This window comes from Zootermopsis nevadensis, unplaced genomic scaffold (assembly GCF_977971745.1).
Source record: "Zootermopsis nevadensis isolate Lab colony 2312 unplaced genomic scaffold, Znev_1.0 Znev_ptg000017l, whole genome shotgun sequence".
Taxonomy (NCBI): Eukaryota; Metazoa; Arthropoda; class Insecta; order Blattodea; family Termopsidae; genus Zootermopsis; species Zootermopsis nevadensis.
The window spans coordinates 2,747,810-2,767,839 of record NW_028259149.1 but is presented as its reverse complement, the minus strand read 5'-3'; the positions used below and the strand labels follow the sequence as shown (position 1 = coordinate 2,767,839).

The window sequence follows — 20,030 nt, the reverse complement described above, 5'->3', positions numbered from 1 at the left end:
TCTGGTTTACTTATTCTTTCTACATGTCCCGCCCATCAAAGAAATTTCCAGTTCTTTCTGATAACTTTAAATACCTTGGATTGTGATTAGGTTGTTAGCTAACGCCGGGGAGCAGAGTCCTTAAGAAGCTGACAACATTACGCTTAGCTAGTTGAGAAATCCCTCGCATTTTATGAAACACGAAGGTTCATTATCCTGATCACAAAAGCAATGCCACCAGTCCCTGTCCTAAGCCAATCCACACAACCAAAGTTTATTTCTTTAAGATCCATTTTAATATTATTCTGCCATCTACGCTTATATCTTCGCAGTGGTATCTTCCCCTCAGGCGTACCAATCATAATTCTATGCTCATTCCTTTTACCATTCGTGCTACATACCCCTTCCACCTCACCCTCCTTGATTTTATCTTCGTAATAATACATAGTGAAGGGCACAAATTATGAAGTTCGTAATTCTGCATTTGTTTCATTCTGCGCCATATTTGTGCTACTGACGGCGCCGTTAAATAGAGCGCAGACCTTAAAAAACAAAGAAAATATTCGTTTTGATTTAATTACAGTAATAACATTAGTCAAAGTAAATTTTAAGCATTCGAAGCTCACATCAGATATATTACGCTCATCATTATATAATTTCCACCATCCTCCTGTGCTCATTGAATAAAATGCTTTAATTATCTGCATTTAAGCCTTTAAATTTCAGTGATATCTACACGTACCGTCGGCTTTAGGACGTGTCTCGAAATTGGAGGCAGTCTGTATTTAGCTTCAGTAAAGATTTAGTAAGCCCTGTTTGTTAGTTAGTAATGTGTGATTTGCGCCAGCGGATCTGGTAGGAGCATCCACGGCCGGACGTTTCGTCAAGTCGACTGACACGCACTCTCTGTGACTCGCATTCGGTATAAACTGCGGTCCTGCCGTGGTACTCGTGACACTGTGTGCATGCGATGAGCGCCGTTTGCCTTGGTTTCCCGTCCTTGAGCCGCCTTCGCTCACGATGGCAGTCGGCAGAACTGTCACACATTTCACCGAGTTTACTGCGACCCTGCCTGTAGCTTGCGAAGATCGGTTTGTCCTCCTGAGAGTACCTGAGACCTGAATATCTTTGGGTCTGAAAGAGAAACAGGTGAATGAGGAAAACCTTGTAACTGAGAGCTTCAGAATCAGTACTCTTCACTGCAGGGGGCGTCACTAATATTTTTTCCGTAAAACTACGGAAGTCAGACATGGCTTTATTGCTCATTTTTCAGTGTTAGCCGGGCTAACATGGCGAATATGAACTTTAAATTTTTCTGACAAAAGTTAAAAAAAATCAGAGAAGCGTTTTCGCACGCAGTGAAGGGAAGATCCTGAACTGGACTTCCATCCTGAAAGTTCCGTTTTCGTATCTCAGGACGAATGCTGGGATGGTCCACGACAACTTCCTCCCAGGCTTTTCCCAGTCACAGTCATCCACCCGTTCAGCGCTACGTAGACTTTATAGCTGGGAAAACGTCCTGTAATAAAACAAGGTGAACAAACAGAATAATAATAATAATAATAATAATTTATTATTTCCATCTAATACTTTTCATTTATTTTACCATTAAAATAAAACACAAATTTACATAAAGAAATTATATTTAAAGACGTACATAAATGTAATGCCAAATATTTATAATAAAAAGTGTAAAAAATTAAATTGGTCAGTATGACTCTTGTTAATTCTCGCTCACTAATTTGTATCCGTGAAACAACTTTATCCTAACACTTTTGAAAAGGAAGGGACCATTGGCAGTAAACGGTTTTCTGAAAGGTAAAATCTTGCCGCGATCTAAAATTTCTCAACTGTAACACGCGTCCTGCATGTCCAGTGCATCTCCTACTCATTCATTTGATCGCCTTAGTAACAGTCTCTTTGTAGAAGAGGTGAAACGTCACAATTTTTACACAGACTTTTCAGATTTTAATTAATAATATTTCGAGACCATAGCTCGTCTAAATAATATTTAAGAATTCATTCCGCACCGCAAAGTAAAGACGACTCTTTACCATTAAAAAGATCAACTGTGTTTGCTGTTTAGGGAAATAATAGCTGCTTGTTCTGATAATTAATTCGTACTTACTCTCTTTACGTAAAGTTCAGAGTTTCGAATGCGTTAAACATATAATTATCACTGGGAAATGAAAGATTTGATAAAACAGATTTTATTTAGCTCGTGACAAAATATTTTGTAGGATGTACACAGCTTATTACCTGGTCATTGTAACGGATAAGTAAAGAAAGGATATAATAACGAGTGCTTGAATTGTAGCTGTGCTGAATGGGTACGTATGTAATCGTGTTTTGAACACTTTACCGCTGGAATAAGTTACAGTTGAACGTTCAAAGTGCACAGTGACTTGCGTGCTGTGAAATGAGTCAGAATTCCATCGTGTTCGACGTAACAGACGACCTGGGACATTCGAAGTGACAACTTCCTCATAGAGACGAGCCGAGGTCAGTATTGCGAATCGGAGTCTTTGGTCCACGCTCACAGAAATTTTTCCGCGTTTCATTGACTATTGTCCTCCGGTACAAATAAGAATTTCAAAGAGACATCTGAACTATGCAAACCATTTTGCTTCAAGCATGCCGTAGGGTCATCAGGTCGCTTTCGGCATCAGTGAGACGCCCGCCCATCTCAATAAATATCTTCGTAAGGGGCCAAGTCTCCGCGCGTTCGTTCTGGTAATCAACAGCTCTCATAAAAGATACTGCGATAATTACAACATTTATTGGTGACACTCTTACATGACTCACGTCTGCATTTAAAGGATCTGTACTTTGTAAAACAGTTTCATGTTTTCATGGTTGCGTGCGCTTTATTTAACTAGAAACGGACTTCGAGGAAAAAGTTCAGATACCTAAACACGTGCCACTTTTTTTTTATTGGGCCTTCTGTAACGAAGTCGTTTGGAAGGGAATAGGTAATGATGAATAATTGTTATAAGGAGGTGTGAAATGATAAGATGGACAGATGAAAGGCGTAGAAAAGGAATACACGAGGAAACATGGGAAGAGACAGACACGAAACGAATACAGGACAAGAACAGAGAAATGTGGGGTGTTGCGCCAGGATATGGTTCAAATCCCATGAATGACCCCCGTGTTCTTAAAAAAATATTGAATTTCAAATATCTGTTTCTCTACAACCGCTGAAAACTGGACCCATGTTCGTATGAGATTTATGACTGGGAATGGCTTATGGAATAATGCACTGAAGTATATTATCCCTGACATAAAATCACACTGATGTTCTGTATAATAACAGATTAATATCACACTGATAAGCTGAACTCACATACAAGAATTGTACTGTTAGGTTGAATTCATCGTAATTTCATGTATTTACGACAGATTTGGAGTAATATTTGCAAATTAACTCGGCAAAGAACACGACGAAGCTGAGTGAATAACCAACAAGAAGAATTATAAAAGAATATTTCATATGATCCAAAGTGAACACGAAATACGTGTGACCACCTTTGCATATTTCCATATTCTCACATTCTAGAAGCTTCGCCGAGCTTTTTAAACGCGTATTCAACATCAGTTCCGACGAATACTTCTTAACCAGGCCAGACTCAAAGCAGCGACGCAGGACTACATTTGCGCGGTTTAAAAGAGGGTTTCCTTTAGCGAAATACATAGTTACTCTTGCGAAAGATATAGTCTCGTCAATGGAACACAGGTGTCCGTATTTGCCAAATTTTCCTTCACTAGCAGCGAAATATTCTGCAAGCATTTGCAATCCTGCTGTTGCTACGTCATTTTCATCAATCAGACGCCTGAAAGATTCATGAAACGTTTCAGCTGTTTTAATAGGTAATTTTAATTTAAAATAAGTTTCGTATGATGTGAAAACAAATATCTTATTCATCAAATCTGGAATGTATACTGTTAACCTGGATTCAGCTAGCTCTTTCATCGTTTTAATTTGAGCTTCGTGACCTGGGTTCGCGAGAAATGAGATAAAGAATGATATGAACACGGAATTAATAAGGAAAGAGTACCAAACATAAATCAAGAAAACAGCTCTGATTAAGCTGCTTCCTGGCAACTTTGGTACAGACATGCTCAGAAAAATGGCCCATGCACTTTGCAAACAGTCGCACCAGGATACGCAATTAGGCACACGAGCTGTGGACCAAAATAATACAGATGTCAGAATGAGCACCAGAGCCATTAAAATAAATACTGATGGCGCAAACATTTCCTTGATCTTCTGAACTCTCGGTGTTGGCTGAGGACAAGGCACGAACCACTTGATGCGACTAAACATGTAAGGAATTGTGGGTTCTCCATAATAAATCATGACAGGATGTATCCACAAACATCCTATTGCAATATCTGAGACTCCTTCTAGCACAGCTTCAGAAAACGCCTTGTAGAATCTGTCTTCCAGTTTTCCCTCTGGAGGTGTACGAAACTCAAGTGTCATATTCATGTCTTTGCTTAACAAATGAAGATATTCGATTTCGATACCACGGTATTTTATGTTGTTTACATCTGTATTATTCTCCGTCATTATTACAGATGGAGGGAAATGTACAGTTGATACTGTAATGGGACATCCGTGTACGTTTTGCGGAAATTTTGACGGAAAATGTGTCATGTTTTTACGAAATCTTCCCTTGGTTTCATTAACCACCCACTCGTCAATTAGAAAAACTTCTTCTACTTCTCCGCATTGCCCTGATTCATAAGCGGACCAGGTGTATACATAGAACCCAGGACTTTGCTCAGTATCATTTCCGCTTAATAAATTAGATTTGGGTGCAGATGTGTGTTTATTTGGAATTATAACTAACACGTTAGTTAGTTTGTTTCCTTTCCACATTATATCTATTATTTCCTTTGCATAATACGTTGGTGAAAATTCTTCGTAACCGCTTGCCACGACAACGAACTTCCCTCGACGGTTAAACGACTCTAGAAATTCGGTCAGATTTCTCACGTGACTTTCCAGCGTAACGCCGATGTTCTCGTCTGCGTTAGGACACAAAAAGATGATGTACATATGGTGTTTATGAGGAATTAAATTCTCGGACACTGGTGTAGTTGGTCGTGAAATGAAGACTGGCCAAATGGTCTTCGTGTTTACGTTCTTGAGCATTGTTTCGATTAGCTCGAAGTAGATGGCGTGGTGATCGCGGGGTGCGAGTGTCCGGTGATTGGAGATCCGTTCGTCTGTCGGCAGTGACACGACGAGACTGTGTCCGGGTGGCAGTTGCCGGTTGAGGAGGGTTTCCACGCATGACAACAGCTGCTGGCTCTCCGAGGTTAGAAATTCTTCCAACGCTGTTACTGTACCAAGCAGAGCCCAGTAAGACAGCAGCAGTTTCAACGCGTTCCTCATTTGAACAGTTGGTATTTCTGAAAGAAATCACGTCCTGTAAAATATTATTACAGTAAACAAGACAAGGCAGACGAGTGGGACGTGTAGCATATGGGGGAAATGTGACGTGCAAACAAAATTTTCGTATGGAAATACTGAGGGAAGAAGCCACTTGGGAAATCTGTGCGTGGTGGTAGAACAGTATTAAATTTTATCTGATAAAATTGGGCGTGGACTGTACTCACCTGGCTAAGAATAGAACAAGGTTTTCATTAATCGATACTTGAAATACTCTAACAGTATAATAAGGAAGTTTCGTTCGGTTCGATGTCATTTGCTGTTAAGGGATTTTGGACCTTATGAGATAATATTTATGATGTATGTGTTAATGTAATAGATGCCATGGAAATTATGTTAAGATACTTTGGGTGTTATTTGATATTGATGTTTCTTACAGGTTAGGCGCAAGGCGTGAAGTAGCGAATATTTGTTTAAATGTACTAATCTTGTAGTTGCTTCTTACCTGACCGAGCGTTCCAAAAGCAAGCTCCACCAAGCTTGTTCGTGGCCAAACTGTTGCTTGATTATCATGTTTCGTATTCACTTTGCACATATCGATATGTCGCTGCCCTATATTAATCGAGTCAGGGGTTGAAGAGCACCTCAGAGGGAACAATTCACCCAGCATGTGTTCCGACACACTGGAGCGGAAAAAAAGGCAATTTGATATAGCGTGTAGATAACATGTTGATATATCCCTATCTTGTGATCTCAGTGTAGAAGACTTAATAACGATTGGTTGGTCATCGCATATATTACGCACTAAAAGTGTATCAATTACATTATGTTGCGTTGAACGCAGTTGTCGTAGGGACATCATTTTCAGCGTCTCTTTGTACGTAAGTTGACTTGTTTTAATGGAGAAGAAAGACTTGAGTGATATCGGTAGAATCTTTTAGCTCCTTCCGGTGAGTCATGCAGTTCTACCGGGAACTGGGAATTGACAGTTGCGTTCCGGTATATCAGTGAATGCGCTGTATTTTACGAACAGTTGATTGCAGTGTTATGAGATTTTGGGTATTCACGGTAGTGAGGATGATGAAGATGATGATGATCTTCTGGGCATCTGTCGACGAGTCCACACGGCGCCACAACACAGAAGAACATTATAAACTCACAATCTTCAAATCACACACATATTCATATTTTATGTCCAGATATTAAATTACGTTGGACATACTGTCATCGACGGGGGTAGAAACAGATTGAGTGTGAAGATGGCTGTCTATCTACCAGACTACACGGCGCAACAACCCAGAAGACAGCCATCTTCGGACTCACCACCGTGAAAACCTCAAAATCCTATTACTACTGTTTGAGTCTGTTTGGAGTCAAGTAGGTACATACGCCTATATGCCCTTGTAGCCTCCACAAATATTTATTTACTACTATTAAATCATATGTAGCCTACATACTTAATGTATTTACATTAAATTATATTAACACTGTTTCGCGTTACTCTAAATATTTAAGAAAAAAATTATCCTTCAGTAGGGAGATTATAAAAATAATTTTCATCGTCGCAGAGGACCGAATGGAAGAGGAGAATTGAGGAGGCCATGGACCGAATACGGACCGAAAAGCCATATAAGAAGAAGAATAAGAAGAAGAAGATTTTCATCATCGTATGCTCGTGAAGTCTGGTGGAAAGCAGGCGCACAGGACATTAACATGAGTGCGCTCCAGGGCATTTGCCTCATGCAAAAGACGTATAAAACAGAAAGACTTTGAAGTAACTAACGCCTTGGAATGGATTCCCTCATGAGAAGCGATCAGTCGGCTAAGAAATTCGCCATTTCAAATGGAATCTGAATTTTTATCACCGTGTTCGCAAGATCCCCCTCCCAACCATTCCCTGTACTGTGGCAGACGTGTACAACCACTCCCATTCCGTTTATTCAAAGACATTCTACTCGTAAATATGAGGTGGTCGTTGCCCACAATGCCTTTGTGTGTTTGCCTGTGAATCCCGTCGCTACGGGATCTCCTACTGTCGAACTAAACGTAACAGCTCGAACTGCACCGTAACTGTTACCTCACTCGTCTCGTTCTAGGCGATATTTTACGGTCGACCACCCACTTGAAACGATTCGCATAATTGAATCAGCCTATGTCCCGGTATTCCGAAGCAGGACATAGTCTCGGGTGAAGGCCCAGAAACGCTCCAAGCACCTGTTCGTATTTAAATGGTTAGGTAACGTTGCGAAGTGAGAAACGCCTTGGTAGCTGCCGAAACAAGAAACGTGCAGACGTAAATCGCATGAACGAAACGTCGACAAAGTGGATACCAAGTCCTAAGAAAATCTCAGTTTCATGTTCCGATAACCGTCTTAGGTTTGTGTTCGCGATGGATATTAGACAAATCAGATTTCAGGGAACGAAAAATGGATTCAACATATTTTCGGAGTTATTTTCCACGTCCCGAAATATTCTCGCCGAAACAAGCAATCCTGGTCTTGACACCGTTCTTCTATCGTGCTTAGTTTTCGGACTACAGAAAACACCCTCGCTGGAACTTGAACTCAGGACAGTTTCCCGGAGTTTTGACATATTTAAAAAAAAAATTCCCGGTCTCAAGGAATAAGCATGCAAAGTTTGGCGCAAAATCGGCGGATGCGTTCACGCGCTGTAAATTAACATACATACATACACAATTTCAATTTCATATAAGATTTAGTCCGTACCGCGAAGAAAACACAACACTTCACCGTTGCAAAGATCGACTGGTCAGCGCTGTTTAAGATAATAATCTCTGTGCATTAAACCAGATGATACATATAATAGGCTGAAAAATGGCGTATTGCGATTTTAAGGAAATTTTCCGATATGTCCGGTCTTTTTTTTTTCTCAGACAAAAATATCAATCAAAACTGTGGTATAAGAAAACACGAAAATGTACTACATTGCTCATCGGTCGCGTTTGTATGTACTTTTTTTCGCCATTTCTGTACTTCATGAACGATTTGATCGTATAGTTAAAAATGAAATCGTATAAAATATAAGACTCACTGCAGGCTTCCGGGACCATTCCAGCCGAACTACACGGAGTACTATACCGGATCTTTAGTCGCCAAAAAGTACCATTCATTCAAGTGACTTTGTAACGTAAGAAATGCAATGTTCTGTTATGATATCGCGTTTAACGGCGAGGGTAGGAGTACGCCTTAACCTCTGATCTGCAAAATGCCGGAGACGTATAAACACACGAGGTTAATAAGAACGAAAAAAAAAATCTGCATACCTAAAAGTGAGAGATTCCGTGACGTATTGTGCCCTTTTGTTTAATGGATGTGATCCATTTAAAGCTTCATACCATGGTGGCTTATTTGAATACAAAGGAAGGGCCGAGTTCTGTTGTTGTGGGTGGGCGCATCGGGCTACAGCATGTCTCAAAAAAGATGACACAAATTTCATTAAACATCACTTTCTAGTGTCGAGTGTGGTTTCTGGTCCTCAGCGCGTGTGAATATGGCTGTCTTCTTGTAGTGGTGAGTTTAATACTGCGTGGAGCTACACCACCATTTCCCCCCATACGTCTTCATTGCACACAGCTTTAATATCTTCTGCCTCTTCTTTCTTTGGAGCAGTTTGTGTGGTACGGACTTCGGAGTCTGCGCAGTGGAATCCGAGTGCCATTGAACGTAAATAGCTTATAAGACTGTAAACAGATTTGTTGTCAGTTGATTTCAATAAAGTAAATACAAACATCTGTCCATGCTGAGCGGACAACGGATCTAAGTCCTTGTAAAGTGTAGGACTGAGTTGACATTTCACTGTCCCCCGCTGCCTGTGGGGAAAATCTCTTCCTCGTCTGTTAGGTCACAGGCGTTCTCATCCGCAGGCCGTCACTTATCTGTGACAATTTGCCAAGATTACTGCCATTGAATGACTTATGTTCAACAAAGTTGTTGACAGTGGGGAAAGCAGGAATACGATGGAACATTGAGCTCAATAATTTTGTAGTGATTCCCCACGCTACTAAGCGGAAGGCCATATTAAACTCGGAGTGAAGACCTACCCTCACACTGCCAATTCCCCTGCCTTCAGTAGTGCCAACATGGTAGTTGTGCGAAATTTTTAGAAGGCGATAGTCATAATGGGCTCCTGAAACATTGTATAATAAAAAACAACAAAATATGATTTCTTCTCTTGTCATAATTTAGTTGTCAAGTTGTTGAACCGAGACGTAACGCAATGTTTTCTGTACGGTGTTATTTTGATAATGCGCCTAGCTTGTTTTAAATTATTCTCACTGAAAAATCAAGATAATGCAATTCTTTTGTGCAAAAGGGGAATAGTAGCATTTTATAATTTTCCCAGGCCGGGAAAAAATTCTTCTTAATATTCGGCACTGCACATAAGACTGTTGTTAATTTATCTATTTCATTTGCCTTCATAATAACACGGGATTATGAGTTCCTTATACCATAACATGTGACTATTCTTCTCCGTTTTAAGAATTTTAGTAGCCAACAACTTGATTTGGTTGTTCAGGAGTTACTTCTTTTTCGCACCAAAATCTTCAGCTGTTGATTTCTGCCGCTGAACACATGGGATTTCCATTCCCTTTACTTGCCAAGATAAAAACCACTTATCCAGAGCAACAGACTTGTTAAGTTTCTTTTTAGATGAAATCTTGGCGAATATCAGCAGAAAGAATTATTTTAGGCATTCCATCTTAATTGTGTGGATGCTCGTTTACGAACTCTGGGTAATTTTACTGTCATAGAAGTAAACCGGGGTAAAATAAAAGGTAAAGGATAGACGTCAAGCAACAGACAAGATACGTATCTCTTCCTTATAGACATCATAACAGTTACAGTGTTTTGAACAAATCAGGTGGTGTCTTAATTAGCGTGAAAGGAGTTTGGTGATCAAGGGATAAATCTTTGGCATTCTGTGCGTTTTTCTTGAGTTTGGGACCAGCGTGATGCATTGACAATTTTGCCTTATTCGTTCTCCTTCTAGTATCTGTAATAATTCCTTCATCGTGGATTCCACGTTAAGCGATGATTTCTGCGGGCCATCATTATGAACATATCAGTTGGGGGGGGGGGGAGATATAAATTCCACACCCGTAAAATACGTGGATTTCACTAGGCACTGTGGCAAAAACTCATCTGATAATGTAAGTCACAACAACGCAATATAAGTCACTTTAATATTTTACGTATAATTTCAGTAAGATTAGACTCTGTAAAATGAATTACCAGCTCCAGCCCTGAGAATGGAGGCAGTACGTTCTTCGCCTACAATTCCACACGCCGTTACAACCCGTAAGAATAACAATGACAACTCACCCCCATGACAATCTTGAGATCTCGTTGGATTATTGGGTGTTGCAAATTTGTGTTCACCCGGTACACGCACGGCTGCCTGCCAGCGCATCTTCCCGTTCACTTGTCTTTCTCTCCCGTTGCATCGTAACATAAAGGGCAAACGCCCATAAGGAGGTGGCGCGCATTGACTGCTTTGCTCTGCTCGCATTAGGAAGGCAGATCACTTGGTCGTTCATACACGAAAGGGCAGGCCACTAGCGCAGTCTGATTTTTTTTTTTGCAGTAATCCTTATGTGAGGTATATAAGGTTTTTACGGCGGTGAAGATGATGTGTACAGCCCGGAAGATGAAGGCGTAGTGTTCCTCCGAAACGCAGTTTTCTACGTACAAGGCCACACGACTTGGCAATCCAGAAAACCAACACCGAAATCGTCAGCTCCTTGAGAACCTTATGTCTCAAATACCGTCTAGGCAGCGTATTACACGCGTACGACGTTCTTATGACACTTTATGTAGCTAACTCCATGGTGCAGTCCTCAAGAAACTGATAGTCTCTCAGATGGTCAAAAAATTACTTTTTTCATTGAACACAACCGTGCTCACAAGACACTTATCCTTAGGTTCAAACAGTTAAATGCAGTCCACAACTTTAAAACCTAATACTTTAAGATTCATTTTAATATTATTTTCCCATTTCTACTAGATTACCTCAAGTGATATCGTTCTTAAATTCAGATGTTCCTACTACAATTTTGTCTTCTTCCTCGTGTGTGCTTGCCTTCTCATCCTCCTTCGTCAGCAGCTGATCTGACCAGCATCAAAAACTTCTGCTCTTGTAAAGAGATTTCCTGGCGAGACTTTGTGGTGTGGAGCCTTCAGTGACTGCCATCTACAGGTTTGCCACTGGATGCCTTAATTTTAACTGAAAGTAACCGATCGTCCACATGTACTTGCTGTATGGACAACCCTGTGCCTCTGTGCCTTTTACTTTTTAAACAGGCGTGAATGTAGGTTAGTGAAGGCAGTACGTTCCGGACCGGACCTAATAGAGAACAGGTCTCCTAGGCTAGCTCGAGAGACAAGGAAAAAATTTAAAGTGTAACGTCGTTACCGGTAGCCAAGAGAGAGAGAGCGCGCATTCGACAGTTAAACATACGATCTTAACACTATTCTTTCAGTGGCGGATTTAAACTCTGTCTACCATTTATCCCGTGATTCATTCTCAGTGTAACACTTCAAAGCCTAGTGAGAATCTACGTCTGCCCTTTTTTGCGTTTCGTATAATTCTCAGTGTAAACAGCGATTATGTGCTTAAACAGCGTTAACCAGTTGATCTTTGTAATGGTGAAGGGTAGTGTTTTCTTTGCGGTACGGACTGAATTATTATATAATAGCAGAGTGCTCGCAGTGCTACCGCGGCGACATGGCGACCTGAGCCGCCTGCGAGTTTGTCTGGTTGCGCTAAGGTTGAGTTCGGTTAGGTTAGGTTAGGTTAGGTATGCTAAACGTTATCCACCTCTTGGCGCTCGGCGTCGGTTTTTGAACGTTGTGTCTAATGGGATCCTGAGGTTTATTTGTGCCAAATATGACATATGATAGTAGGCATCGCGGCGCTTGGCGTAGATTTTCCAGCGTCGTGAACGCAGTACACAGACCTGGATGGCGTCTAGTCCAGCTGTGTCAGTGGGTGAAGTCACGTGATAAGAGGGAAGTGGTAAGAAACGGCGAAGAAGCTAATAGCTTTTTCCGTGCTGTGTTTTCCAAATCACAGACGTTTAGCTGGTTTCAGGGACACATCGTTTATGTTATGAATCCTCCTGGAGTGGTGGCAAAGAGGAATCCAATGTGGATCGCTCGAAATGCTGTCTGGAGGACAGTAGATGTTAGCGGAAGAAGAGAATAAAGAAGAACTAGGTCGAAGTGTTCTAATAGGAAGGAGTTTTGAGATTGTAGTCTTGTTATGGAATGGAAGTTGTTCGTGTATGTCCGTGGAATTTCTCCTCCCCACGGCGTTTTATGAACCTGATACATCGCCTCTCCTTCACTCCGCTCTGATAGAAAGTCAGGTAAGTGACCCCCTCCCCGTCCAAAACACTGCATTTTCTCATCATCTTCCCGACCGGCATTTGGGAAGAACCACTTGCCCTCCGAGGAGGCATCTACTTGACCCCCATATACATCGAGAAAGTTGGTTGTCTCCTATCCGTCCGACTAGATGCTGCCCCTGAGTGAGACAGACAGTGTTCACAGCATCCCGAAGAGCCCATAAAGTTCCAGCGAGGCTCATGCAGCCGATAATAAATTACTTGTTGAACAGATAATTGGTGTAATTAAGTATTTGAAACTATTGCGGACGTCTTTTAATTCCACGTGAACAGAGAATTGTGTTAAGAGTCTTCCTACGTGCTGTAAGGGAGGAAAATAGACCATTTATTTCACTTTCGTTATATTGCGCTGCTCACACCCGCCTGTTACACTTAATGTTATAAATAACTCACTCTGATAAATTATGAGCTTGTACGGCTTTGGCTTGCTCTGCGTAGGCAGCTGTGCTTTCTAATCTTCACGGTTTTTGAGTTAAATGCGATGTTTGGGTTTTATTTAACGCCAGTTATAAAATTAAGGTACGCCATAAACTTTCTCCGAGGGAACACAGGCCATTTAAAAATAATTTACTTTGAGTAATTGTAAATTACTTGTTATTGGCTCTAACGTCAGAGATTAAATTGGTCTGTCCGTCTGTCCATAAAAACAGATATGAAGTGAATATAACACAATCGAATCCAACTCCATCTATTAGATTTTCTTTCGGTTCTCAACTTTCTACAAGGCCTAAATAATTAATTAAATAACATTTGTAATAGATACAAAGTGTTTTCTTGGATGTACAAACAGATATTTTTAGGTGAGATTTGACGTTCTAACTGCGGTGAGGATGACGACGAATAAAGTAGTTAGAATATTTATGATATATTTCTCTAAAGCGCATAAAATGAGCGTATAACAGGAAGGCAGTGTCTGTCTGTCCTTCGTTTGTGTTTTATTTCCGAAGTACCTGAACAAATGACAGCTGTTTTCTGGGTTGTAGCGATGTGTAGTCTGGTAGACGTTTAACAACTTTTCGGAGTACTCATCGCTCTGACGATGGAGGCAGCAAGGACCTTTTAAATGTCGGTAAACTTCTACGAAACTGTACGGCGCAACGTTCCACAAGACAATTATCTTCGTGCTTGCAGCCGTGGGAACGTGAAAGCTTATCACGTGTGGAACTTAACAACTTCTGTTACAGACTTCGAACCAACTGAGAATGTTCAAATGCAATGTTTCAATAATAAATTGCAGGCATTCAGTTAAAATAAAACCGATGGGCCTAGTTTATTTAAATAATTTTCAGGCCTGTGTGAAAGATGACGTGGTCGGAACATGTAGCACGCATAGGGGAAGTGAAAAATGCACATTTGTCTACTTTGAAAACTTCAAGGGTTAGAGACCATTCAGAAGACGAGGAGTAAATGTGAGGATAATATTAAAACGAATCTTACGCATATAGAAAATGAAAATTGATTTATGTTTGCCTTCAAGTGTGAGCGTTGGCTGATTATAAAGTTGACAAACTACGTATGTGGCCGACTTTTCAAGTCGAATCATGGATTTGGAATATCAGTAAAAGTTTGTTTGTATTTGTAGAAATTAAAAAAAATATTCATAATGTAATCTTAGTTTTTATCACAGTGGAGAATCATCCTTGAGAAGCTGTCAGTCGCTAAGGGAGTGAATAAATATCTCGTCTTTCATGGAAACGGAACGTTCGTCACAGTTATTCCGACGCGGCGCGTGAATAGACGTGACTGTGTGCAGGGTGGTTCGCTGAAGCAAGCCTACACCTGTAAAGTAATTAAACAAAACACTTTGACCTCGTGATACGGCACAGATAACTGCGTCCGGACCCGACGCAGAGCAAGCTTGCCAACTTCACAACATTGGGCACGGTCTCCAGCGTTTAACCTCGGCGCTATAGGTGGGTGGACCAAGTTCTCAGTCGTAATTGCTTTCTTGTTGGCCGGTTTCCGAGTCAGGTGGAATGTGGTAAACATTTAAAACATTTTAGACAGGATTTCGTTATTCGCCTGCGGATGTATGTTGGGCATTGCAAGGTGACCGAAGGCATGAGATGGTCTCTCCCTGAAAATAGCTGTGTTCGTAATTCGGTCAATTTCCTGAAGTAATCATCTCACTGATTGAACGCGCTTTCCGTGTATACAAAAATATACATAACCTAACTTTATCAATAGATAATGTTGACACTGTGGCTTAACCCCATGTTCTGAAACGCGCTCAGTCTATGCCCTTCCTTCAACGTGAGGGAACACGTTTCACGCCAATTCAAAACACCAGGTAAAATTAGTGTTTTCTATATTTTAATGTTTACGTCTATAGCAAGCAGACGGGAAGTAGTACGAATTCCTCCCAATTTCTTCGCGTATTTGAATAATAATTCAGGAAAGTTTAACATAACTTAGTTTACACACACAGGACGTCTCTGGACGTAATATTTGGTGTGCCATGAGGTACTCGTCTAAGTAGAATTTAAGGTTTACACGACGGTGAATCTGAAGATGGCTGTCCTCTGGGTTGTAGCGCCGTGTAGTCTGGTAGAAATTTACTGATTTAACGATGAATTGGCAAGGATGTGAAAGGCGGCGGTCGTGATGTATTTTACAGCATTATATGCCGAGCAATATCCAAAGGGTCAATTGAATAAAAATTTACTTGGATATTATCCATCGTCTAGTAAATATAAAACGTAAAACGACGTTTCGGAGATGGGACTCTATCTCCGAAACGTCGTTTTACGTTTTATATTTACTAGACGATGGATAATATCCAAGTAAATTTTTATTCAATTGACTCTTCACCATCGTCAAGAAGTTTTAGATTTGAAATATCCAAAGGGCATTAACTCCACAGACGGTAATGAATGACGCCGAAGCATCCAATGTTTTGTGAATGGCAGTGGATGCATCCACCGATCCATTATCCCCCCTACCCCTAACCCCTTCTTCCTTAGCTTTTATGTTGCCGTTTCGGCGAATTTCTCCCGACCGGAAGACACACTGACAGTTCTTTAAGTGACGGCCACAGCTCGGATGCCATGACAACTTACTTCCTTGCCGATACCGTGCAACTATCGTAGTCTGACCCGTTAAATCTGACGGAGAATGAACCTTCTTCGTGTTACTGAACAATTTTGATAACTTATTTCAGAATTTCTTTTGCAAATTGCATTGAAAATAACCCATAACATTTATACAAAACTGTTTTAAAGGAAATTAATGTAAATTGGTATTAATAGGTTGCAAAGTTAAATAAATTATAGGATTTTCTTAAGGTTTTGCTATTTTAATTTTATAGGTTGAAGTTAAAATAGAGAGCTATGTACCTCTACTCTCTCACAGATGTCAACATTTCAACACACGTTACTTTATCAAATCTAAAACTTCTTGACGATGGTGAAGAGTCAATTGAATAAAAATTTTCTTGGATATTATCCATCGTCTAGTAAATATAAAACGTAAAAACGACGTTTCGGAGATGGGACTCTATCTCCGTCTTCAGGTTCCTACACAGTTGGGCCACTAGATAGAGCTAATCCCTATCTCCGGAGATAGAGTTCCATCTCCGAAACGTCGTTTTTACGTTTTATATTTACTAGACGATGGATAATATCCAAGAAAATTTTTATTCAATTGACACGTTACTTTGTACAACTTTTTGGTCTGATAGGCAAGTCTCACGAACCACATTTGGCTTGCGGTCCACTGGTTACAGCCCAGTACGTTAGAGAAATGTGGAATCTCTTATTTACCGTTTCTCTCTTTCAAGGTCTCTCGAGAGAATCGTTTGTATAAGTGATGGAGGAGGATGTGGCATGGAAATAAAGCAAAATGAGCTTTAATCATTGTCCCTTTGTATCATCAAGAATCCCGCTGCGTCTGTATTGTAACGTCATCACTGAAAACCTGGTCGCCTTCAGCTTTTTCTGTACAACAATGTAACTCAGAGAATATAGACTTCACGCGAATAAATGAAGCTAATTAAAATTATTTTACTGTAATAAACGTCTCAAACGGCATTGAACGATTCAAATTAAAAATGGCATCAGTTTAGTGAGAAATGAAAGCAAGCTTCAGCAAAGTATAATGTTGCTGAGTTAACTCGATGAAACTGCGTTTTAAAGATTAGTAAGGAGGTTGGCACAGAATAAGAAAGCAAATATATGTTTGTGTCTCGTCACAGAAACACGGGATTGTCCAGTGTTATAATGTACAGGCAGCTGACAGGTCTTCATGAAATGTGAAGTACAAATACACTATTTTAGAACTAAAATATCTATTTTAAATTTCATCCACGAATAAGAATTTAGGGGCGGATTAGTGAATGCTATTAAGACCATATATTTTTGTATTCTCTTCTGCTGTCTATAAAAGTAAATATTAAAATATGCGAAATTTCCGCTTCACTTTTGTTTCGTACGGGTGTAGAACATAAGACTGTCATTATATGGGATAATTGTCAACGAACATTATCTTGACCAGAGGCATGAAACCTAACTCCTGAGTCGTTGGCACGTTTGCTTCCCTGGTTGGAATCCGTATCCGTATCCTAACTGATATTTACATGGTTATCCTCAGTACATCTAGACTGTTGCCTAGACAGCAGGCCTAGTTCAAAACGTGCTATTACAGCTTCTCTCTACGTCCATTTAAATTAATTTCCCGACGCTGAGATACATTCGCAGTTGACAAGGTGACGTTAAATAAATAAAAACCATTGTCTTGTATCTTTCTTGTTTTTACTTTCGTGTTGTAAGCATTTGGCATGATCCACATTGGCGTATGGCAGAATTAGTCTCTTGTAAAAATTCTGCCTTCACAGGAAGACGTAAAAAATCATGCATGCCCCGAACGGTACTGGAATATTTGGGCTCAGTTGTGGGGGTGAATTTTACGACAAAAATTCCGTTAGTAAATTGCCCGTCAATATTGATGGAAAATTTTAAAGTACGCACATTTGTAAATATTACCTCATACGACCCTAAATCCCATAAGAGCATTAAAATGGCAACGATTATAACAACACAAATATTAATAAATATTATCCCATGAGGACCAATATCCTTTAACAGTAAACGATCACTAACCAGCACTCGTGTATCATCTACACAGAGGTGGTTAGTGCAACACTAACGATCTAGGATTGAATTCGGAAAGTGTCCTTATACAAATATTACCTTCTCTACTTATCATTCATCTTCACGTGCCATCTAACAAAATACAAAATTGTTTTTGCTGGTGGAATATCGCTGTGATATTTGTTTCAAGGCCAGTGTCCCAAAAGGTGGATATATTTTTCAGCGCGAAAGGAAAGGACTTGCATCACTCTTGTCCTTAAATAGTTTTATCACTTCAAACGTTTTAGTGTGCTACTAGTATAAACATAAAATTCTTTCAAGGAAATGGAAGACGGCGGAGAATTATCACGCAAATTGTTTTAAAGACAACTTGTAATTATTACAGTCTTGTAATATAAATTGTGTAACATTTTTCATATCGTTTGTGTCATTAATTATATGGCATCTTCGCAACTTGCCGCTGTAAAGTACGTTTAAAGCATAAAATGACGTAAGTAGCTAGCATTTATTTTATATTCTGATTTGGTACAATAGTTATATTGTATGTCTGGATTTAATTAATAGGATCACAACGTGTTAAGAGCTGTCAGATAACCGGCATTACATTACATTCCGCCTTACTGTCAACACCTGCATTCTGAACTGCTAATAGTCGCTGTTGTAAAGAGACAGCTGGATGCAGAGATGTAGGAATAATGACACCGTATTTGTCTTACTTAAACTCAGCGAATTATCTTACCCTGCGTTCATCGAGAACGAAATTTGTTCTTTAACATTTTTTAAGGAGATGCATTATGTTGAGATTTTAGGTTTTCGGATTCTTGGAATGGTCTCTTCAGGCTTTGTGAAAAAAAAGTTCGTACTTGGTTTTCTCTTGCGTTCTATATGTCCCGCCAATCTCGTCCTCTTTTATTTAATAATTCTGATGATATTTATGAAGATCCTCACTTTTCCGCCCTGTGTTTCATTTGACGTCTAGATTTCCAAATATTTCTTGTTCAACGTGAAATCTCTTATTACGTTTAATCTGTTGTTTTCTCAAAGTGAGAGACGTGAATTCACATTCATCCTTTATTGACCAGCAGACCGCCGGTTTATGTAATTAACAACAATTTATTCCAACTTCATGACAGTTGTTAGAAATGCTACAAACTTACTGTCGCAAATGGATTCACATTTTACTCGGATTTCTTTGGCAAAACCATTGATTTGCTCTTGTATTAATCATTTCCTCAAACTGAAACATTTAATCTAGAGTCGTACAGGGTGATTCAGGACAGTTCTAACGCCATCAGCGGGCCGCGGGTTGGGAACCTCTTATATACAGCGTGTTCATTTCACAAACATACGTCGAGAATGTCGGATAGAATGTGGGGAGTCGAGTGAAATACATGCAGTCAGATCGGGAGGAAATTCTACGCGTGTTCTTTTGTCTGTCAGCTTTCCACTTTCACCCGTGATGACCCACACGTCTCGCTGCACCCCACAGGGGGTAGGGTGGGAGGTAAACCAGGTGATCCACCCGCGTCAGCCTTTCTCCCAAATGCCGACAGCAAAGGAACTCCGCCTGGCTTCTAGTCCGCGCCTTTCCCCGCTCCTTAACCGGCAGGCAACTCTGACCTTAAGGCCCTCTGAGAATCAGGATAACACGCGAAGCAACATCTGTGTCATTCGCCCACCCTTCGTTGACAACAGACGATCTTCATGGAGCACCGGCTCTCTCGACAAGCTAATACATCATCAAACAATTCAGCACCTGCAATACGAAATACATTTGCCGTGCTCACAAGAGGCCGGTAATGGTCCCTGTTATGAGCCAGATGAGTCCACTCCACACCTTCGCACTCTCTCTTCCACGTGGTTTGTTCCCTGAAGATTTCCTGACAAAACGTTCGTGCACATTTCTCATCTCCACTATGCGTCTGTCGTATTCGGGTTGTGGCGCCGTGTAGACTCGCAAGTACATGCTGCCTCCATCCTCAATTGGTATCTACCTTGTTCATTCGGCATCACAGTCCAGAAGAACGCCAACATGTAGAACAGTCATGTTAGCGTGAGAGAAAGTGATGGAGAATTTTAAATAATATTTCAACAGAAGAAAGTGATTTTATCTGTAAGTTCTAAACGGAAAATCCAG

The 20,030-nt window shown here is 40.4% G+C and overlaps 1 protein-coding gene and 1 long non-coding RNA gene across 2 annotated transcripts in view; one reads left to right on the top strand and one right to left on the bottom strand.

The window, feature by feature from the left end:
* LOC147873623 (uncharacterized) overlaps positions 1–20,030 on the top strand; it is a 180,779-nt gene that overhangs the window by 67,795 nt on the left and 92,954 nt on the right. The gene's annotated exons all lie outside the window — the stretch shown is intronic.
* LOC147873624 (uncharacterized) lies at positions 1,567–5,553 on the bottom strand. The gene has a single exon (XM_087350065.1). It carries the CDS (start codon positions 5,381–5,383, stop codon positions 3,365–3,367), a length of 2,019 nt encoding a protein of 672 aa, XP_087206191.1. The 5' UTR covers positions 5,384–5,553; the 3' UTR covers positions 1,567–3,364.

What these genes read in the sequence shown, in the direction of transcription:
- LOC147873624 (XM_087350065.1), bottom strand. Translation starts at nt 5,383, where the DNA reads ATGAGGAACGCGTTGAAACTGCTGCTGTCTTACTGGGCTCTGCTTGGT.